Raw genomic sequence first — 18,595 nt, 5'->3', positions numbered from 1 at the left:
AGCCATGCGCGCCGCGAAAAGCAGTAAAAGTTCGAATCAAAGCCCGTTCGCTCTTCCGATAGACGGTGGCCTCGTAGTTTTGTTTTCGGAGCTTCGCCGCCAGCCCTAAGCAGCTGCGCAGCGGTTATCGGCAGTGTTTATCAATCAGTCAGCCGAGGAACACTCAGTTTAGAACGAGTCGCGCTGTCACGGGCATTTTTTTTTGTGCGCTAGCATTTACACTGGCTGGCAAACAAGATGGCGTATACCGGCCGAACAGTGGTTGTGATAACCTTAAACAGAGGCGGCGGCATGGAGGCACTGCCCAAGAGGCCTTAAAGACTCAGTTCCTCCCTCTTTCCACAAATGCGCACTGCACTGGGCCACCTATCCTTTCCGCCTGCCTCTTCTAAACTACTTGTATAATCTTCTAGAGTCAGTTGATGACACCAAGGTTCTCGGACCTGCCCATGTGCCTTTAGTAAACATTTCGATTTCATTCAGAACACAAATGTTTTAAACTTCTTTGTACCCCGTATCCTCTGACATGATCTCATTTCAGGCCTTCATTTTATTTTGTTTACATGGCACAAATACGGAAAAGCTGTTCCGTGCAAAAAACTAATAAGCGTCAATTTTCCGTGAGCACATGGTGATGCGCGCTTTCTTGTCAAAGCCAAGCTCAGGCTGTTAGAATCAATTTTCTTGTTATGCTCGTGCCCTGGAGGCGGTCTCTATTTCGGGCACGTTGTTACTCGAAAGATGGGGTGCGGAGTGGAAGTGGACTGCAGCAGCCATGCACCTCGGAATTTCCGTTGGAGTCGCTGGAAAAGGAAAGGCGATCTCAGGTGTCACGAAAAAGAAGCAGGGATGTAGTCGGTAAATTTCTGCTCAACCCAGTTGTCTGAAAGTAAACCAGCCAAAAAAATTATGGGGACTTCACTGCTACATGTTTCTGTGTCTCATTTCTTTCGCTACATGCACAATGTGGTCGCTGTCATCATATCTTTATTGGGTCACACAAAATTATGCACTCAATATATCTTCCTCCAGTTCCTCTTCATGTGTTCTTCATCGATGTCAGTGGACCCAGATGCCATCAACACCTTCAGCACAACCAGTTCAAACTTGCTTGTGACGTCATCACCCTCTCAGCCAATCATTGACACCTTCTCCCAACCGGTTCCAACCTGCCTGTCTCACCCTATGCGAGGCCAGCGGTGTGGTCACATGTCCCTGTGATGTCATTGCTCTCGTGACCAATCCGCTACTTTTATGCCTGATGCAGGACGCAAAATTGTATGACGTGAAGTGCCACAGTGGGCAGATTGCCATTTAATTTAATTAATTTAATTTCCACTTGCCTTAGTGGGTAGGTTATGACGTCTAAGGTCCTTGTGACCTCACCCGCACTCTCAACAAATCAGCAACTTTTGTGACGAACTGATGCAAAATCACATGATGTAAAGTCTAGGCTATCGCATTATTATGCGGTTACTGGTGGACGTTCTGTCCCATTCTTGTAAACTGAGCAAAAAATAAATTTGTCCTGACAGCGTCAAGTGCCCTGTGTCACGGAAATGCCATCGTCTGTGTCGTTAGCCATGAGCGAAAAAATAGCGAAAAATTCTCAGACAAGAAACATGGGGGGCAGGTGGGCCGCCTAGGTCACGTGACATTGTAATGTCATCATTACCTGCCCACCAGACTGATTGTAAGCTACCAGCCCATCGTGAAAGGTGGCACTTTATTGAATGATTGGTCGCAAGAGGTTGTCGGGAAGAGCAACCCGGGCCTCATAAGCTCCACCGGTCGCTTCATCTGCCATCGCAGGACAGTGGTGCATCTCTCCAGGAGTGGCATGAGGACTCCCAATGATCTATGAATGTATAGAATGACCAATTCCGTATATACTGGATGTATTAATGCTATCACATCGCTATGGATGTATTAATGATACCCATAAGACTGAGCTTAAGTGTCCCCTCCAGCTTTTTATATAACCAGTGAGATGACATATGCGAGTGCTCTGAGTGCAATTTCAGGAGGTTCACTAAAAATTGGCGTCATATCATGAAGGGACGTGATCTTGGAGAAAAGGAAATATCCCAGCTTTCACAAATGTTGCAAGCAAAGATGCAAAAAGAGCCCTCATACAACTCTGTCGCAGCGTATTCAAACCAGTGTAGTTCCCCTTCCGTATACAAGTTAGAGCCCCTCCCTTGATACTGTCGATTTCCTGCACAAGGAACGAGCTAATGCCTACCGTCTCTCTCGTGTGGTTCTTTCTTCTTCCGCCTTGTCTTTTAATCTCTGGTAATCCACAGTGTACAGAGGCCTAAAGCAAGGCTTTAGGCCCCACCCCTTCTCGTGATAGGGGGTTCTTTCTTCCGCATTTACAGTGCGCATCTGTTTCACAGGACTTATAACACATATTAGCTCAGAAATGCTAGTTGATAGCCATGGCTTGTTCCTCCTGCCTGATCGGTACCTCTACTGTGAGTAACATGAGCTAAAACATTCTTTCGTTTAATTTTCTGGTCACAGCTGAGGTGCCGCTCAGTACAGAACTTCGAAGCTATAGCGATGAGTGCACGAACTGCACCAGTGCGAAGACAGGTGGGCTTATTACATCTTGGCATGTTTGGCATCTGCCACGGACACGTGTTCGGACGACTTGAAGAGCGCGGCGCCCCTTCCGTCCTGCTCCAAGAGGTCCGTGTCGAAGTCTGGCGGCACAGAGTAGCGGCACACATCAACCACGACATCGCGGCTAGGAAAGCATGTGGCCGCCACCACCATGAAGGCCAGAGCGGCCAGGTACAGCCGGTACATCCACGTGGCCAGCCGACACGAAAAGAACAGCACGAACGGCCATGACAGGGGCGCAAGAATAACGATGGCAGCTGGGGTAGAGAGCTGCGGCAGATGCATATGATGACGGCTCTGAACCTATAGATGACATCTATTGAAAAGGTTGCCAAGGCGCTTGTTGTGGCCTCGTTGGTTTGGGAACTTTGGCTACAAGTGGTATGCAAGCAGAGACATGTACAGCTTCGAGCAAAAGTAACGGGCCCTCCCTTTAGCTTAACCCACACAATATACATAGGATCAGCACAAATGGTTGCCCTCATGACCTTTATTTTGCATGATTCTCAACCCAGGCAAAAAAAAAATGCCATTGGGTCCAATGGGGTTTTCAATTGAATGCCATTGAAATATGTATTTGGAACCTAGCGGTACGTCCAATTGGAACGTCCCAACTGGAACTATACACAATTGGAGCCAACTAGACATTCCAACTGGAAACCCCAAATGGACCCATTGGATTTTTTTCGCCTGGGATGATACCACAGTGTACACAACTTCAACGTTAAGCAAACATCCATCGTTTATATTTTTTTTTTTTACTTGTAAGAGCCTAGGACTTAAAAACATGCGCTCTATAATTTAGTGACAAATTCACTACTGCCAGGTACTGAATGTCCTGTATTGTAAAAATGTCATCGGACGCGAAATTTGAATTGCCAAAAAGAATTGAAAAAATCGCATATATCCATTCCTTGTCTCGCTGTTGTGGTAAGAAAGCAAGCAAACACTATGCCTTGATATACGAGCACAGCGCACGACTTACATTGCAGGTACTGGAGAAAATCATGGTGAAGCTATCTCCGGTACTACGCGCAGGCTGGCCGTCACGTGGTAGGCCTCCGTATGACGCCGCAGGCTGGCCCGTCTTTCGAGGAGAGGGTCATGGAAGGGCCGGCGCTCCTTGAAGACGCATGTGCCAACCGCTCGTAACCGCCGCCGCTCTGGCACCGAACACCGCGATGGGAGCAGAATGCGGAATTTAGTCGCGCGCCCAAATAAGCCGTCGGCGCTAACGCGATGTTGATTGCGCTTGCCAAAAACCTTGCACTTCGACGTCGTCAGCTTCAAGGTCGCACAACAGTGCGTAAGGGTGAAATTTCTAATTTGAATCTTGCTTCGAGATTTCCGTCGCGATATTATTCCAAAACACAAGACCGTTCCCGCTTAATTCCTCCTCAGTTATTTCAGCTTCCTTTCAAAACCACTCTTTGATAATTCGTTTTTTTTTTACACATATATACGAGTGCGATTTTGATCTTTTTCTTTAGCTCGAAGAGCCTGGCGTTGGCGGCATGAGAACTTTAATGGACTGGATCACGCAGCGTGACGCACTCTCTATATTAATTACATTGATCATCCATTACTTTTTTTTAACCCCCTTTCAACCCTCTCCAAGTCTAACTACCCACGATGAATACGTGCCAGCAAAACTCGATTGTAAAGGCCAACTCCATGGGCCTTTCGCGGCGCGCATTCTGCGCGCTTGGGCGCCTACGCGCCGGCCAGAGGAAGTATGCGCATGCGCGACACGTCGGCCGCCGCCGAGCGCGTCCACGACGCTTGGATCTGACCAGACATCGAAGCGCGCGCTACTCGCGGCAGCACGCGTGCAATTTCAAGCGCGCCAGCATCGACCAATCAGTGGGCGTTCTGCTTGCGTGTCTTCCGAAGCGGGTCTTCCAAGCATTACCTGCAGCGCGCGACCGGGCGAGTACTCGCGCCATGCGCTTGGAGTTGTGTACCGCTTTTTCTGCGCGCCGTGGCGCGGCGCGCAGCGCGCACGGCGCCCAAGTCGCAGTAGCGTTAATGGTGCCGGACCTTTGGGCAGCGCCTTGTTCGTCCCTGTAGTCCTCCATCATCTTTGCGCAGTTTGCCCAGCGATCCAGCACATTGGGGCTTGCAGACATTGCAGTGTCCATTAACATGGCATGTATATAGTATATAGCCGGACACAATTCAAGAACCAAGCGGCAAATGTTCCTCAAAGGGAGGAGGCCCTTTAATCAGTGGCGTTGACCCGTGGTCAAGATGTTGCTGTCAATTGCTTCGCATCTGCGATGTTAATGCTGTGAGGAGGAGGTGCAAGGCGGTTGACTGCAACCTCACGACAATGCAGTGTTTTAGCAAAGCATGATCCGCCTACACTGGGCCCTAACTGCACCTACACAGTGGCTGCGGTGCATCCACACCACTCCTGAAACTGCATGCAAGGCACATGTGCACTTCGCGGCTCTTTGGAAGCGCACATATGCAGATGGTTTCTTCCCTTCCGCCAAAGCGGATTGCGCTGCTTTGCTAAAACATTCCGATAGGTTGACATCATTAGCTGGAAGGCCTCTGTCCATGAGTTGCACCACGCTAAAGGTAAAAAAAAAATGGTTGCTTAGAGCCTGAACTGCTGCTGTGTACGACGATTGTTCTTATTGCTAAATGCAACGAGTGACGACACAGCGTGTCTGGCGACATCGGTTTTTCCGCCGCTGGTCACGAGGTGATGACGTCGCTTCCCGCAAATGCTCCGCACAGCACACCTCGCACGGCACACGCTGCAAAAATGCAGGAACAGTTTATTGTACACACGCGCGCAGTGGTCACTTGTTGGGAGTCCTGAAGTTCCCCGCACCCACTTCGGAGATTTCGCCGATGAACGAGTCCCGTCCGGCCAGCAGTGAGTCCTCGTCATCTTCGTCCTCAACCTGCATATCCCCCGCACCCCTGGCATCCTCTTCTTCTTGCTCCAGCAGCGCCCGGGCGTCGGCCACCTGCTTGAGTAGGCCCCGGGCCTCCTCCTTGGTCTCAGGGAACTCTGTGCACCTTTGCGCGTACTCGTATGCCGCGTCAAGGTCCTTCTCGGCCAGGTAGAAGCGGGCCAGGAAGCGGCATGCCTGTGCCAGGTCCTCGCGGTCCACCCGGTATCCCTGACTGCCACACTGCCGCACGTAGTCTCCAAAGGCCAGCGACGCCTGCCACGAACATCCAAAAAGAGGTTGTGGCTCAACTCAACTGAGCCAGGATATACAGAGCAAAAGCTCTGTTAAGCATGCTTTGGTTAATCTTTATTGTTTCAAGCCTTCAGCGAGAGCAAATCACGCAAGGCATCATGGTCCACAAGTGCAAGAACGAGCGTCCAAAGAGGCGGTCAGCACAGCGGCGGACGTGACTGCCAAGCGCACAGCTGTGGTGACTAAGATGAAGATCGAGGCACCTGCCACACGCGATTTTGCGCATGCGGCACGCCTCCCGTTAGAGGTCAAACCTAAGAGCCAGATGACCTTCAGGCTCAAGGAAAGAGTAGAGCTTTTCGCACTACAGAAAACAGGAATGAATTGTAGGGCGACATTTCTATGGCGTCATCATCAATCATCTTCAGGAGAAACAAAATGGGGCTAGCAAGAAAAAAAAGAAGTTGTAAGGCTTTAATGGTGTTAAAAAGAGTAGACATGCAAAAGCATGTGTTTAGACTGGCTGGCTCATGGCTTTGCTTTGTGTTTAGTTTGACACAAGGCGCGATTGGCTGCCTTGATAAGCACAGTGATCTCGTTCAGTGGCCAGCGAAGCTGATCTCTTTGCACTGCCGCGGAAACACAGTTACGGCAGTACATTTCTCCAGACTGGCCAAGGTCACCTTCAAGGTCAAGCTGGAAACGTGTTGAGCAAGGTCACCCTCAAGGTCAAGCTTTTTTGGTTGCAACTGTGTTGAGCAGTGCACTAAAATGAGGACTTCCCCTCCTGCATCACTTCCTGTCAAGCTCTGGTGTTGTGCTTTTTACAGATTGGATGCACGCAAGCAAGAGAAGCGAGGTGGCTGTCACGCACCTGACGGTTTTCATTGAGTCGCTCATACACCCTGGCCAGCTTGAACAGGGCCAGCCCTTCAAAGTCGCCGAGTGCGTGTGCGTGCCAGTAGCATTTCTTGGCCTCCTGGTGCTTTTCCAGCTTCTCGTACGCTTCGCCGAGGGCCACCATCATCCGTGAGTCGTTGGGCCGTAGCTCCTGCGCCTGCCTATGGAGACCAGAACATAAGTTATGCTTATGGACACCTCCATTCACCCCTATAGTGCATCACAGGAACCACCTTTTTTATTTTTTATTTCTCTTTCTTTTTTAATTTATGCACGTGATTCCACTACGCCCCTTTCTTCAAGAAAGCTATGGGGACAGCAAATTTGTTGTGTGTCCTTTGTACGGAATGATGCAAAACATTTTAGTAAACTTGGGCTACTAAGTGGAATTGTCCTGCACGCAGCAAACAATCTACAACTGAATTACTCCTCCCATGCAGTTTCAGCAGTGGACCGGCGATACAGTACAATCTCGACGGTATGAATATCATGGGACCGCGAAAAATATTTGTATCGTCCGAAATGCGTGTCACCCAAAAACCAATGGTAAATGCACTCATGCAGAAGTTTTTGCACCTTAAGAGGTATATTAGATCTGCATGCCACCAGTGCACACGCACTGACTGTAACATTGATACATATATTTAATTCACTACAATGCTCAACCTAGCTTCCTTCAATAGTTGGAATAACAAAAACAAAGTGTCAGCCATTATATTGCAGTTTAGTTTTTTTCATGCATCACATGACCTAAACACTTCTCACACGTCACGGCCATTATTTGGTTGAGGAAACCAAAACAGCATGCGATAAGAAATTCAATTATCAACTATTTAATGGTCACAGGAGAATACCATAGAGTGAACCATGCATACTGATATCTAATGCTTTGTTTGAAAGAAGAAAACAGATAAGCGAAAATTGGTGTCTATACTTCTTAAGCATAAGTGGAAAAAGCCTCCAGAAACTAAAACAGACCTGTAGTAGTAGAGGCAGTAGTTGGGCATCTTGAGAATCTCATACGTCTGTCCGAGGCCATACCAGGCCCTATAGTCCCGCCGATTGACCTCGATGGCTTGTCGGTATGACTGGATGGCGGCATTGGTGTTCTTCATCTCCATGTACTCGTGGCCCATCAGCGTCCACGCTGCGAAGTAGTTGGGATTCAGACGCAGGGCGCGGCCAAAGTACACGACAGCCTTCTCGTGCTGGGACCGGAGGGAGTAGAAGTTTCCAACGACACAGCACGTCTCGGGGCGGTACTTGTCGATGGCACAGACGGCGTGTGCCAGATGGCTCAGCTCAACGCGCAGCTCCTTGACGTAGAGCAGGTTGGAGTAGATGTCCATGTGGTCCAGCCGGAACGGATCAGCCTTGCGGAGCTTCTGGAACCCTTCGATGGCCTTGTCGACAACGCGCATGTTGTGGTATGCGATGGCTACCTGTGTTGTTGAGTAAATGGCTTTGTCAACGTCTAATGCATCCTAGTTGTCTGCACTGCTACTTTAAACAAAGAATATACATGAATGTCACTCTGACATCCACCAAACTGACTGATTACTTGCCAGCATATTCCACTGCTTTCACAATTAAAAAAAAAATATTCTAGAATAATTTTGACTCACATGCAAGAAAGAGTATGCAGTGGAGCCAATTAAGAGGCTGCTTTCATCAAGTTATTCCCTCCTACGAGCTATGGTCAACTCAAGTAAGACACAAGCAGTCCTTCTCCTACAAAAGGGACATCTGCAGTTTGCAGGTGTAGCACACATAGCAATACCGTGAAACCAAGCACATGTCAAGTTGGACCTTGCACAGCGAATGCATTTCATCTTTGCCTTCTCTTCTTTTCATCCGCTGCACATAAGGTGTGACTGAGGTGCCCATGAGAAACAAGACAGTTCCATGTCCTTCCTTTCCTCATCAGCATCATCATTGTCAACATCAGTATGGCATTGCAATTTGTAATGCACAAGTTGCATTACAGGTCCCTCGAAGCTCCAGGAGGGCTTTGAGGAAGGCCACAGCCTTCATGATGAGGGCATGCATTGACCATCGGCGACAGCATCAGCAACAGATATGGAAGAATCAGAAGAATGCACTAAAACGTCTGGTCCATGCCACTTATGGAAAGCAACTGCTGCGAGCACCTGCACAAGCCACTAGCTCAGGCCAAAAAGGTGCTTTGTCTTTATTTTCAACAGACTGAACGCATCAGGTAGCACGCATTGTAATGTGCTCACATAATGGGTCTGTGGCGTTCTGCACAGAGATACAGTTAGAAGTCAGTGCCATTCCTTCATGTGTATGGTTTCTCAGAGTCATTAGTTCTCGTAAAGAAAAATATCTTAATTACAAGAAAACCGGACTATCACATTTCCATGCACAATGAACACACCTTTTTTCCACAACACGTCCACAAATTTGGGAGATGCATTCATTACGTGAGGAAATATGTTAGTAGCAATTAATACTATGGCAGTCAAAATACCAAATGCATTGATTATGTGCAAGCGTCCATCTTCACCGTATTGTGCGTTTTTATCGTAAAGACTTTCAAAAATTTTCACGCCTCACCTGCTCGCTCGTTTGCGGTGAAACTGCGCACAGAGCTTGCGCAATATGGTAACTTTTGTATCGTAGCAAGTTTTACAACGGTACTTACGTAGTTGAGCCGTGCATGATGCGAAATCGTAGTTGTCTGCCTAGGGATCGTCGAACCGAAACCCGCAGACGCCGTTTTTTCGCTGAAAGGCGACAGTGGCGCCATCTGTTTTCAGCAGTGAAAAGCGTTACGACAAGGCGCCGAGGTAGCCGAGGTGAGCGTTGCATGAAGCGCGTGTATACAGTACGCGTGCCCTTTGAATATGCCGTTTTTTCGGCTAACTGAGCGAAAAGAAATATTAGAACAACTGATTTAACGAGGCTTTATCTTTCAGATGATATTATTTGCAAAATCGCCGCGGCACCTTGTCGTGACGCTTTTCACTGCTGAAAACAGGTGGCGCCACTGCCGCCTTTCAGCGAAAAAACGGCGTCTGCAGGTTTTGGTTCGACGATCTCTGCGCAGACAACTACGATTTCGCATCATGCACGGCTCAACTAAGTAAGTACCGTTGTAAAACTTGCTACGATACAAAAGTTACCATATTGCGCAAGCTCTGTGTGCAGTTTCACCGCAAACGATCGAGCGGTTGAGGTGGGAAAATTTTTGAAAGTCTTTACGATAAAAACGCACAATACGGTACAGCATACAGAGATCTCAGATACTGTCACCAGAGGAAGGAGTATTTAGGCCTTTAATACCTTGATACAATATCAGGCAACTGGATAGCGAGGTGGAGCTACAATAAACGTTTTTCCAAGAATTCGCGCCCCACAAACTTTTGTCCCCGATAGCACATGTGCGGATACACAAAAGTATTGAAATAGGCCAAAGTACCTCATGCATAAAGAGCTGTTTAAACACAGCATTTGGTGGAAGCCTACCTTATCAATGCAGGTCTAAACTTATCAGGATAATAAAAGATCACCTGTGTATTTATAAGGATAGATGATAGCAGCCTCGCAAAATACATGGCCTCTATAGGAGCTCCATTAAGAGTAGCTCAGTGAGAAGGTACCCTACAGCATAAAGGAATACCCTACATTTCATGCAGTCAGGCATTTCATGCATTTCATGCAGTCAGGCATAGCCTGAATAGGCTTGTAGGCTTCTCTTCCTGAAAGCGGTCTAGGACCCCCGCCTTGGATGAAAGGCTGCGAAATACTGACCTGTGCCATGAGATATGTGCTCTCTATGAATGGACCCTTCTGTAGCCTACTGTATGTCTCCAGCACTTCGTCATTCAGCTGTAGCTCGAGGTATGTGTGCCCAAGGAAGAACTGCTTCATCCAGTGGTCAGGCAGGTTGAGGCTCTGCAGGTGGTCACAGTCGGTGATCAGCGACGACAGCTCTAGCCAGGCACCCCAGTGCAAGGGCTCAGCTTGTACGGCTTCAACAAAGACATCGATGGCCAGCTGTTTCAGCTGGAGCCGCTTGAGAACTACGCCGTAGATGTAGAGACAGAACCCGTCGAGCTTGGAACGGAGAGCCTTCAGCTCAACCTGAGGATGTAAAACATGAGACTTCAGAACCAAGATCGCACTACAAATTTTCTAAGCTCACTAAAAGGCCGTTGATTTCACACTCCAAATAACCACGCACAAATTCAAGCAATATAAGCTCTCTAAAAGAAGAGCCTTGTACAAGTCTTGGGCTGGGGAGTTTTTTCTCGTTGGTTCCTCCCAGTTCTTTTCAACTCGGACTTGGGCTCCAGTCACCATCAACAGTATGATGATAACCAGTGTTGTTTAGGCACCACTGAACACAACATCGCCAACTTTTTGGTTAGCCACTATAATATTTAATCCAAAATTGCACTGCACTACAAGTTCATACGTTACAGGTCACCACACAGTGGTTTCAGGTCTACAATGACCACTAAACCGATACAACAGCTCTCCCTTAATTTGCAAGTGAACAAAGGAAATAGCATGTCAGATGATGATCAGATGAAAAAGCTATGTAGGGTGTTCGTTCCACCGGCGCGACTACAGTAAACACTTTAGATGGACAGTAAACACCTCGCGAACTTCAATGTGCAACTGCTACTAACCATACTAGGCCATAGTAGCCGGCATTAGTCTATGTCACGCGCTATGCACACATAATACAGGCGAAGCTGATTTTTTTACACACCGCATAAAAAGTAGGACTCACGCTGTAGGTGCTACGTTTGAATTTCGTGCGACCACTGCACGTCAAACAAGAAAAGACTCCCCGCACAAACCTGCAAGTCCTTCATTTCCTGGCTAGCGGCGCGGTCCGTGGCCGTGATGGGCTCCACGGTGTCGTCGAGCCGCTTCTTCTCGTCAGACAGGTACCGAGCGTAGTAGTGCAGGAACTGCGCGGCGCCCGCGGAGCCCCTGGTGAAGTAAGCCACACGGTCGTACTCCTGGAGGTCCAGGTAGCTCTTTGCCAGGTAGTAGGTGTCGTCCAAGCCATCGCTGGCGCCGGCTGGGTCGGTAGGGGGGCTGGCCTCGACGTCGCGAAGTGCGTACGCTAGTTCGGAAGCCCATTTCGCACTCTGGCGCAGCCCACGCAGCGAACATTCACGTCGAGACCGCAGCAGATCGCGCTTGATGTTCGGAAAATCTAAACTCAAACTGTCCGCCATTTTGTGGAGTCGCAGTAAACGAGACGGTGCAGAGTGCGGAAATCCGAAAGCGCGAGGAAGCTGTCGTGGCGCTGCCGTTAGTAGCGATGTTTTGTGCCGCAGTCGAAATCAACGTCAGCCAACGTTTTTAAATATTCTTCAAAAAGTATATTGATCGAGACGGTTGTTGTTGTTGTTATTGTTGTTGGCCTCATACAAATGGCGCATACCCCAAGGAAGATTGGCCATGATCAGGCTAACCAGGCGGTGACTTCCAGTTTTGTAGATTGCGCGCCAGTTTTTAAGAATCACTTCGGAATTGCGTCAACTTCCAGACCTAAACTGCGTAAACTTACCATAATTACTGTTTTTATCTTTACTGAATCCAATCCACACCCTTGAAATAGGCACACCTGGTAGTTCCCAACCGCGCGTGTTGTCTGATTTTTATTTTCTCTTGTCAAAGTTTTGTCTTGCTGGTATAGTCTTCCAAGGCTTCCCGATTCTTGGCCGATCCTCCAGTCTGAGTATGTGCCACTAAAACGCTCGGGGAACAGCAGCCCAAGAGCGTGAAGCTGGGGCAAGAGCTGCCACAGCGATACGCTCACGCGCATTTTCAAACGTAAACTATACGTTTTCGATGGCCTGCATAAGCTACAAGGCTTCGTTTGGAGACAAGGAAACAAGTATTGAGCTTTGGAGGCTTTGATACCTGGAGGAGTTTCAAGGGAGCTCTGGCGGGCGCCTCCATGGCGCTAAACCTCTGCTATTTTTTCTTTTCGTTTTTCTGATTCGGTCATGTTCGAATTTGACTTCTTTTGCACATTTCAGCGGAGATCTACGTGTACTAAATTCTTCACCTTGTGACCGATCTCTCTCGTAGATCTCACCTTGTGACCGATCGCGTCTGTCGCCAAAGCCAAATGAAGAGACGCTGGCCATTTTTTAGCGCGCAGCCGATTTCTCTCGAGATTTGAACAATGACGAAGTGGCTTACCCTGCACGCGCCGTCGGGCAGCGCGTTTCGGGGCCTGGGCGTTCGCGAGCTTTTACCACCAGCCGCTGCGCAACTCCCGGTGTGCCGTCCGCCGCCCCGGTCTGGGCGCGCCCCGCTGACGCAGCGGACCTTCGGGCAGCCGGCGCGACGCCACCATGGCTACCGCGTCCGAGCCGGCCATCGGCATCGACCTGGGCACCACCTACTCGTGCGTCGGCATCTTCCAGCACGGTAAGGTGGAGATCATCGCCAATGACCAGGGAAACCGGACGACCCCCAGCTACGTCGCCTTTACCGAGACCGAGCGCCTCATTGGCGACCCGGCCAAGGCGCAGGTAGCGCTCAACCCGGAGAACACCGTGTTCGGCTCCAAGCGGCTCATCGGACGCACATTCGACGACCCCAAACTCCAGGAGGACCTGAAGCACCTCCCGTTCGCCATCGTCAACGAAAACAATGCGCCCAAAATTAAGGTCACGTACAAAGGTGAGGAGAAGATCTTCAATCCCGAGGAGATATCCGCTATGATCCTCACCAAAATGCGCGAGGTTGCCGAGGCGTACCTGGGACAGAAGATCACGCTCGCCTGCGTCACCGTGCCCGCCTACTTCAACGATTCGCAGCGCCAGGCGACGAAGGATGCCGCCACCATTGCCGGTCTGCAGGTCCCCAAGATCCTGAACGAGCCGACAGCCGCAGCTCTTGCCTACGGCCTGGACAAGGTCACCACTGGTGAGAAGCTGGTTCTCATAGTGGACCTCGGAGGAGGCACATTCGACGTCTCGCTCCTGTGCATCAAGAACTCGCAGACGTTCGACGTGCTCGCCACGGCTGGCGACACTCATTTGGGCGGAGAGGACTTCGACAGCCGGATGGTCGACTACTTTCTAGAAGAGATCAAGCGCAAGTTCAACACAGACATCTCGGACAAGGCGCGAGCGGTGCGACGTCTTCGAACCGCGGCCGAGCGGGCCAAACGCATCCTCTCCTCTACGGCCGAGACGAGCATCGAGATTGATGCTTTATTCGAGGGCAACGACTACTACACCAAGATCACGCGGGCTCGTTTTGAGGAACTCTGCATTGACCTGTTCAAGAGCATCCTGGGACCTATCCAGAGGGCCCTCGACGACTCGAAGACGGACAAGATGAAAATCGACGAAGTCGTTCTGGTCGGCGGCTCGACCCGCATACCGCGCATCCAACGGCTCGTCAAGGAGTTCTTCAACGACAAGGAGCCCTGCCACAACATCAATCCGGACGAGGCCATAGCGTACGGAGCGGCAGTCAGCGCAGCTCTGACAGCTGGAACCAAGGACGAGACCATCAAGGACGTCAAGCTTTTGGACGTCGCTCCTCTGTCCCTCGGCATAGAGACAGCCGGCGGAGTTATGACCAAGATCATAGGCCGAAACACCAAAGTTCCGTGCAAGACTTCGAAGCCGTTCACGACGTACTCGGACAACCAGACAGGAGTGACGATACAGGTGTATGAAGGAGAACGGACAATGACAAAGGACAACCACCACCTGGGACGATTCGAGCTCACGGGCATTCCGCCGGCACCCAGGGGTGTGCCGAAGATCGAGGTCACTTTCGAGATCGACCACAACGGCATCCTGAACGTTTCGGCCAGGGACGAGAGCACAGGACACGCCCAGTCCATCTGTATCACGCACGAGAAGGGGCGCCTGTCGGACGCCGACATCGATCGAATGCTGAAAGAAGCCGAGATGTACCGGCTCGAGGACATAGCTCAACGCGAGCGCGTGGCGTCTAAGAACTCGTTGCAGAGTTACGTGTTCAGCGTGCAGCAAGCTGTCAAGGAGGTGGTCAGCGACAAGATATCGCAGGAGGAGAAGGATAAAGTGCTCGCCAAGTGCAAAGAGGCTAACGCCTGGCTCGACGATAATCAGAACGCGGGCGCGGCCGACATCCAGGCCAAACTCAAGGAGGTCCAGGAGGTCTGTTCGCCGCTCATGATCAAGATGCACATGGGTTAAAACAAAACGGCCTCCACTGTGAACGTTGTCGGCGACGGAGGACATGTACTGTCTTGTACCCCGCCATGGCTGCCCCGGACTTTCAGAGCAGCCTTTTTGGCTGGACAATGGCAAAGTGATATGCGGGGGCGTGAAAAATTCAGAGACGCTAATGCTCCTCAAAAGTCTACAAATGCACGGTCTGCTCTGTCGCAAGGTGCTTTGTCTGTGGTGATAGTACAGGGACGCGGACAGCGGTTGAGGACTGTTGCCTTGATGCCGTTTGAATGTTTTGGCATTAAATAATGAGTCATACTGGTTTGGCCACACATGCTACCCGTTTGTGTCCTTGCGAGGCTGAGCGAGTGAAACATGTGCGGCGGAATGGTCTTTGTTTCTCCACGCCCCAGATGCGGAAACAAGAAAACACCCTTGGCAGTAGACATAAGGCGTTTTATGCATACATTCTGCCTCTAATTCATGTGGGAAGGGGGCTGTATATGTTTCTTTCATACACGGAAGGCGTCCGATTTGAAGCTGCTGTGCCCACAGAAACATCAGTCTTGGCCTTTACGGGTGGCATAATTGTCGAGGGGAGGAAGTGAGACTTCTGATGCTCGGAATTTGCCTGTCGTAAAGCAGAGATTGAGGCTTAGTCAGGAATGTAACCTTTTGTGTTACCTTTATGTGTGTATGCGCACAAATATAGGCATTGAGAGGGTTACACAAATTTTATCCCATATTCTCTGCTGCCCAGAAGACATCAACGGGCTCCACCATGAACATGAGCCCCCCCCCCCCCCCCCGTTATGGAGGGACTATGGCATGCCGTTGGTAACTATACGCTATAAACCCGTATTACCCTATGAGGGAGTAAAAAGGGAGTACACGGACCTCTAGCGCACTCCATAATAGAGGCACGGTATTCTGCCCAAGCCCTGGGGTAGACTTCCATCACTAAAAGTACGGAGTACTAACGGTTAGCAACGGAAAAAAAAACTCCCTCTTGAAAACATGCGAATTTGTTGCAGCTACCAATGGTTACCAAGATTATAAACGAGGTTTTAATCCCCTCTAAATGCTAACCTCAAGGTCTGCGACTCCGCGTTTAAAGTCTTCCTAACTGTATCAAGCTGCTATGCTTTCACGTGCCTCCGCTGCCAGGAGTGAGCATTCAGAATATTTAGCGAATGAAGTCGACTTGAGCAACATACCCTGGCCCTAAAGGGGCAGTTTACACCTTTTATGCGAAGCATACTACTTTAGCTACCACTTCAGCCCTTCACCGTGGTTATGCGCCTCCAAATCACGTGACACATGACGTCACACCACGTGACACGATGACGTCACGACAGTGGAGAAACGGGGGCCCACCTCGCGCCGTCGCTGTGGTTGTGCGCCTCCAAATCACGTGATACATGACGTCACACCACGTGACACGATGACGTCACGACAGTGGAGAAACGGGGGCCCACCTCGCGCCGTCGCTGTGGTTGTGCGCCTCCAAATCACGTGATACATGACGTCACACTACGTGACACGATGACGTCACGACAGTGGAGAAACGGGGGCCCACCTCGCGCCGTCGCTGTGGTTGTGCGCCTCCAAATCACGTGACACGATGATGCCACACCACGTGACACGATGACGTCACGGCAGTGGAGAAACGGGGGCCCACCTCGCGCCGTCGCTGTGGTTGTGCGCCTCCAAATCACGTGATACATGACGTCACACCACGTGACACGATGACGTCACGACAGTGGAGAAACGGGGGCCCACCTCGCGCCGTCGCTGTGGTTGTGCGCCTCCAAATTACGCGACACGATGATGCTTCGCATTCTCCAGGCTTAACCAAGTTAAGCCTCAGCCATTTTTTTACTTCTTTACAAGATAATTTGTTTACAGTGTAAGCTCGTTTAGACTACAAAGATAACAGCGATACATAGCGGGCAAGTTAACTACAGGCGACACACACAAGATGCAAGACACCAGGACTTTCGAACATTAAAGGGACCATGAAATGATTTTGATGGTCATAGTCTCCCACATTGTTCAAATTTCGCGCGCTTTTCTCTCTACCTGAAACAACCGCTTAGCGTTCCTTCGCACTTGAGTGAGTGAGTGAGTGAGTGAAAAACTTTATTAAGCTATAATTTGCTTTTCTTCTGCGGCTTTCAGATGGCTTCGTCCATAAGTCGGCTGCCCCCAGGCCTCCGCTGGAAGCTGCTGCCAGTTGTGCTCGCCGAATCAGACCTTCTTGGTCGACTCGGCGATCGCTGGAGAGCACTCCCTCCCATTGCTCCGCACTCGGGTTTGTTATAACGGGCACCACGCTTATCCTCTGGCATGCCCACGTTATATGGTACAGCGTGGGTGGTTCTTGGCACCAAGGGCATTTGTCAGTGTATTGTGTGGGATACATTTTGTTGAGTACGTGTAGGTTCGGGTGCCCGTCTGTAGCTGCCTCCACGCGACAGAGTCCTCTCTGCTAAGGGAGTTGTGTGGCACTTGAGAAAGTACCTCTTAACTCATTCGTAGTGCATGACGAATGATTTTTAGAAAGTTCACTTCGAACCAGCATCTTAATTGATGTGCATAATTTTGGTTTGGTTCAGAGATCAACTGCATGAATATCTAAGAATTGCGTGCTATTTTGACTCTGAATATCTTTTTTTCCCTGAAAAACTGTCAGTCTGCCCTGCGACACCATTTCTTTTTTTTTTTTTTTGCGGAAGGTTTAGAACTTTTTTCTCTTCAAACAAATTATGCGCGGGTATACCGCTCTATGTATTGGCGCAAGCATGCGTACGTATGCATTTTTTTCCCTTCCATGTACGTATGAAAGAAAAAGAATAAGATGCCAGATCTTACATACATTAATATCGACGTCGACGATGCCTTTGAGTCTGGCGGAGAGATAGAGAGAGAGAGAAAGGATAGGAGCCGGGTGGTCGGGGCCCCTAACAAAAACGCGCCACGCATTTAATTTGAATATGGCTAATATTGAAAAATAAAGTAAATCAGAGTACCATGAAAAACAGCTGCGTGAAATTACGATCGCCCATGCGATCGCCTTAATTGTATCAGCAGATTTTCGCTCAGTCAGCAAAGGCCAACAGCAAGGCCAGACTCAGTCAGCAAGGCTGCGTCATTTTCGAACGTGTTTAGACGTCGCTACTTCACGCTCTAAAATGATAAAAAAGGAAACGAACAAATTAAAGAAAGAAGAAACGTGGTCGCGCCATCAATCGATTAAACAGGGGCGCGTCGGACGCCGGAGCACGCTTTAATTGAACCTCCAAGCGCTTCTTTGTTGTTTGATACGTTTTACATTCCGTTTCGGTTTCGTTTCCACGTCGCGCACCTGTGTTTGCCGAGTCCCTTGAGTGGAAGCGTCGACTCCAAGACGCTTGCGTCCAAGTGTCGCAACTCGCAGAATCGAAGTCACAAATTAGCACGGGCACACAGCAAGTCGCCGACGACAGTGGACAGCAACAAAAGCTCAAACTTGTGCAAGACGGACGCGATTAGAATGCAGCCGCTTGGCATTGCTAGCGGTAACGACGCCGTGCTCGCGGAGTCCCGACCCTGGGCGAAGAGCAGAAGCTGCCCGCCCATTGGTTTGTTCACGCGCAAAAAAACTACGTCTTAAGGTCACGTGGCTAGAATTGACCAATGAGAGGACTAGAACGGGACGACGTCGCGGCGCGTGTGTGCGCGACGAAA

General features: G+C 49.8%; 3 protein-coding genes across 3 annotated transcripts; 1 reads left to right on the top strand and 2 right to left on the bottom strand.

Annotated features, from left to right (window-relative positions):
* Positions 1 to 541: 541 nt before the first annotated feature.
* On the bottom strand, positions 542 to 4,679 carry LOC149330749 (uncharacterized). The gene is made up of 2 exons (XM_089561404.1): positions 2,612 to 4,679; positions 542 to 803 (listed from the first exon to the last, which is right to left on the bottom strand). Exons 1-2 carry the CDS (start codon positions 2,911 to 2,913, stop codon positions 731 to 733), a joined length of 375 nt encoding a protein of 124 aa, XP_089417530.1. The 5' UTR covers positions 2,914 to 4,679; the 3' UTR covers positions 542 to 730.
* Positions 4,680 to 5,385: 706 nt separating this feature from the next.
* Positions 5,386 to 12,777, bottom strand: Cdc23 (cell division cycle protein 23). The gene is made up of 5 exons (XM_089561401.1): positions 11,525 to 12,777; positions 10,467 to 10,799; positions 7,671 to 8,134; positions 6,667 to 6,853; positions 5,386 to 5,813 (listed from the first exon to the last, which is right to left on the bottom strand). The coding sequence occupies exons 1-5, from the start codon at positions 11,909 to 11,911 to the stop codon at positions 5,442 to 5,444; spliced, it is 1,743 nt and encodes a 580-aa protein (XP_089417527.1). The 5' UTR covers positions 11,912 to 12,777; the 3' UTR covers positions 5,386 to 5,441.
* Positions 12,778 to 13,042: 265 nt separating this feature from the next.
* Positions 13,043 to 15,052, top strand: LOC149330747 (major heat shock 70 kDa protein Bc-like). Its single transcript, XM_089561403.1, has one exon. It carries the CDS (start codon positions 13,043 to 13,045, stop codon positions 14,888 to 14,890), a length of 1,848 nt encoding a protein of 615 aa, XP_089417529.1. The 3' UTR covers positions 14,891 to 15,052.
* Positions 15,053 to 18,595: the final 3,543 nt, after the last annotated feature.

The sequence above is a fragment of the Amblyomma mixtum genome, chromosome 9, assembly GCF_055824585.1.
Source record: "Amblyomma mixtum isolate Tamu chromosome 9, ASM5582458v1, whole genome shotgun sequence".
NCBI lineage: Eukaryota > Metazoa > Arthropoda > Arachnida > Ixodida > Ixodidae > Amblyomma > Amblyomma mixtum.
Note: the sequence above shows the minus strand (reverse complement) of the source record. Positions and strands in the feature narration are given on the sequence as shown.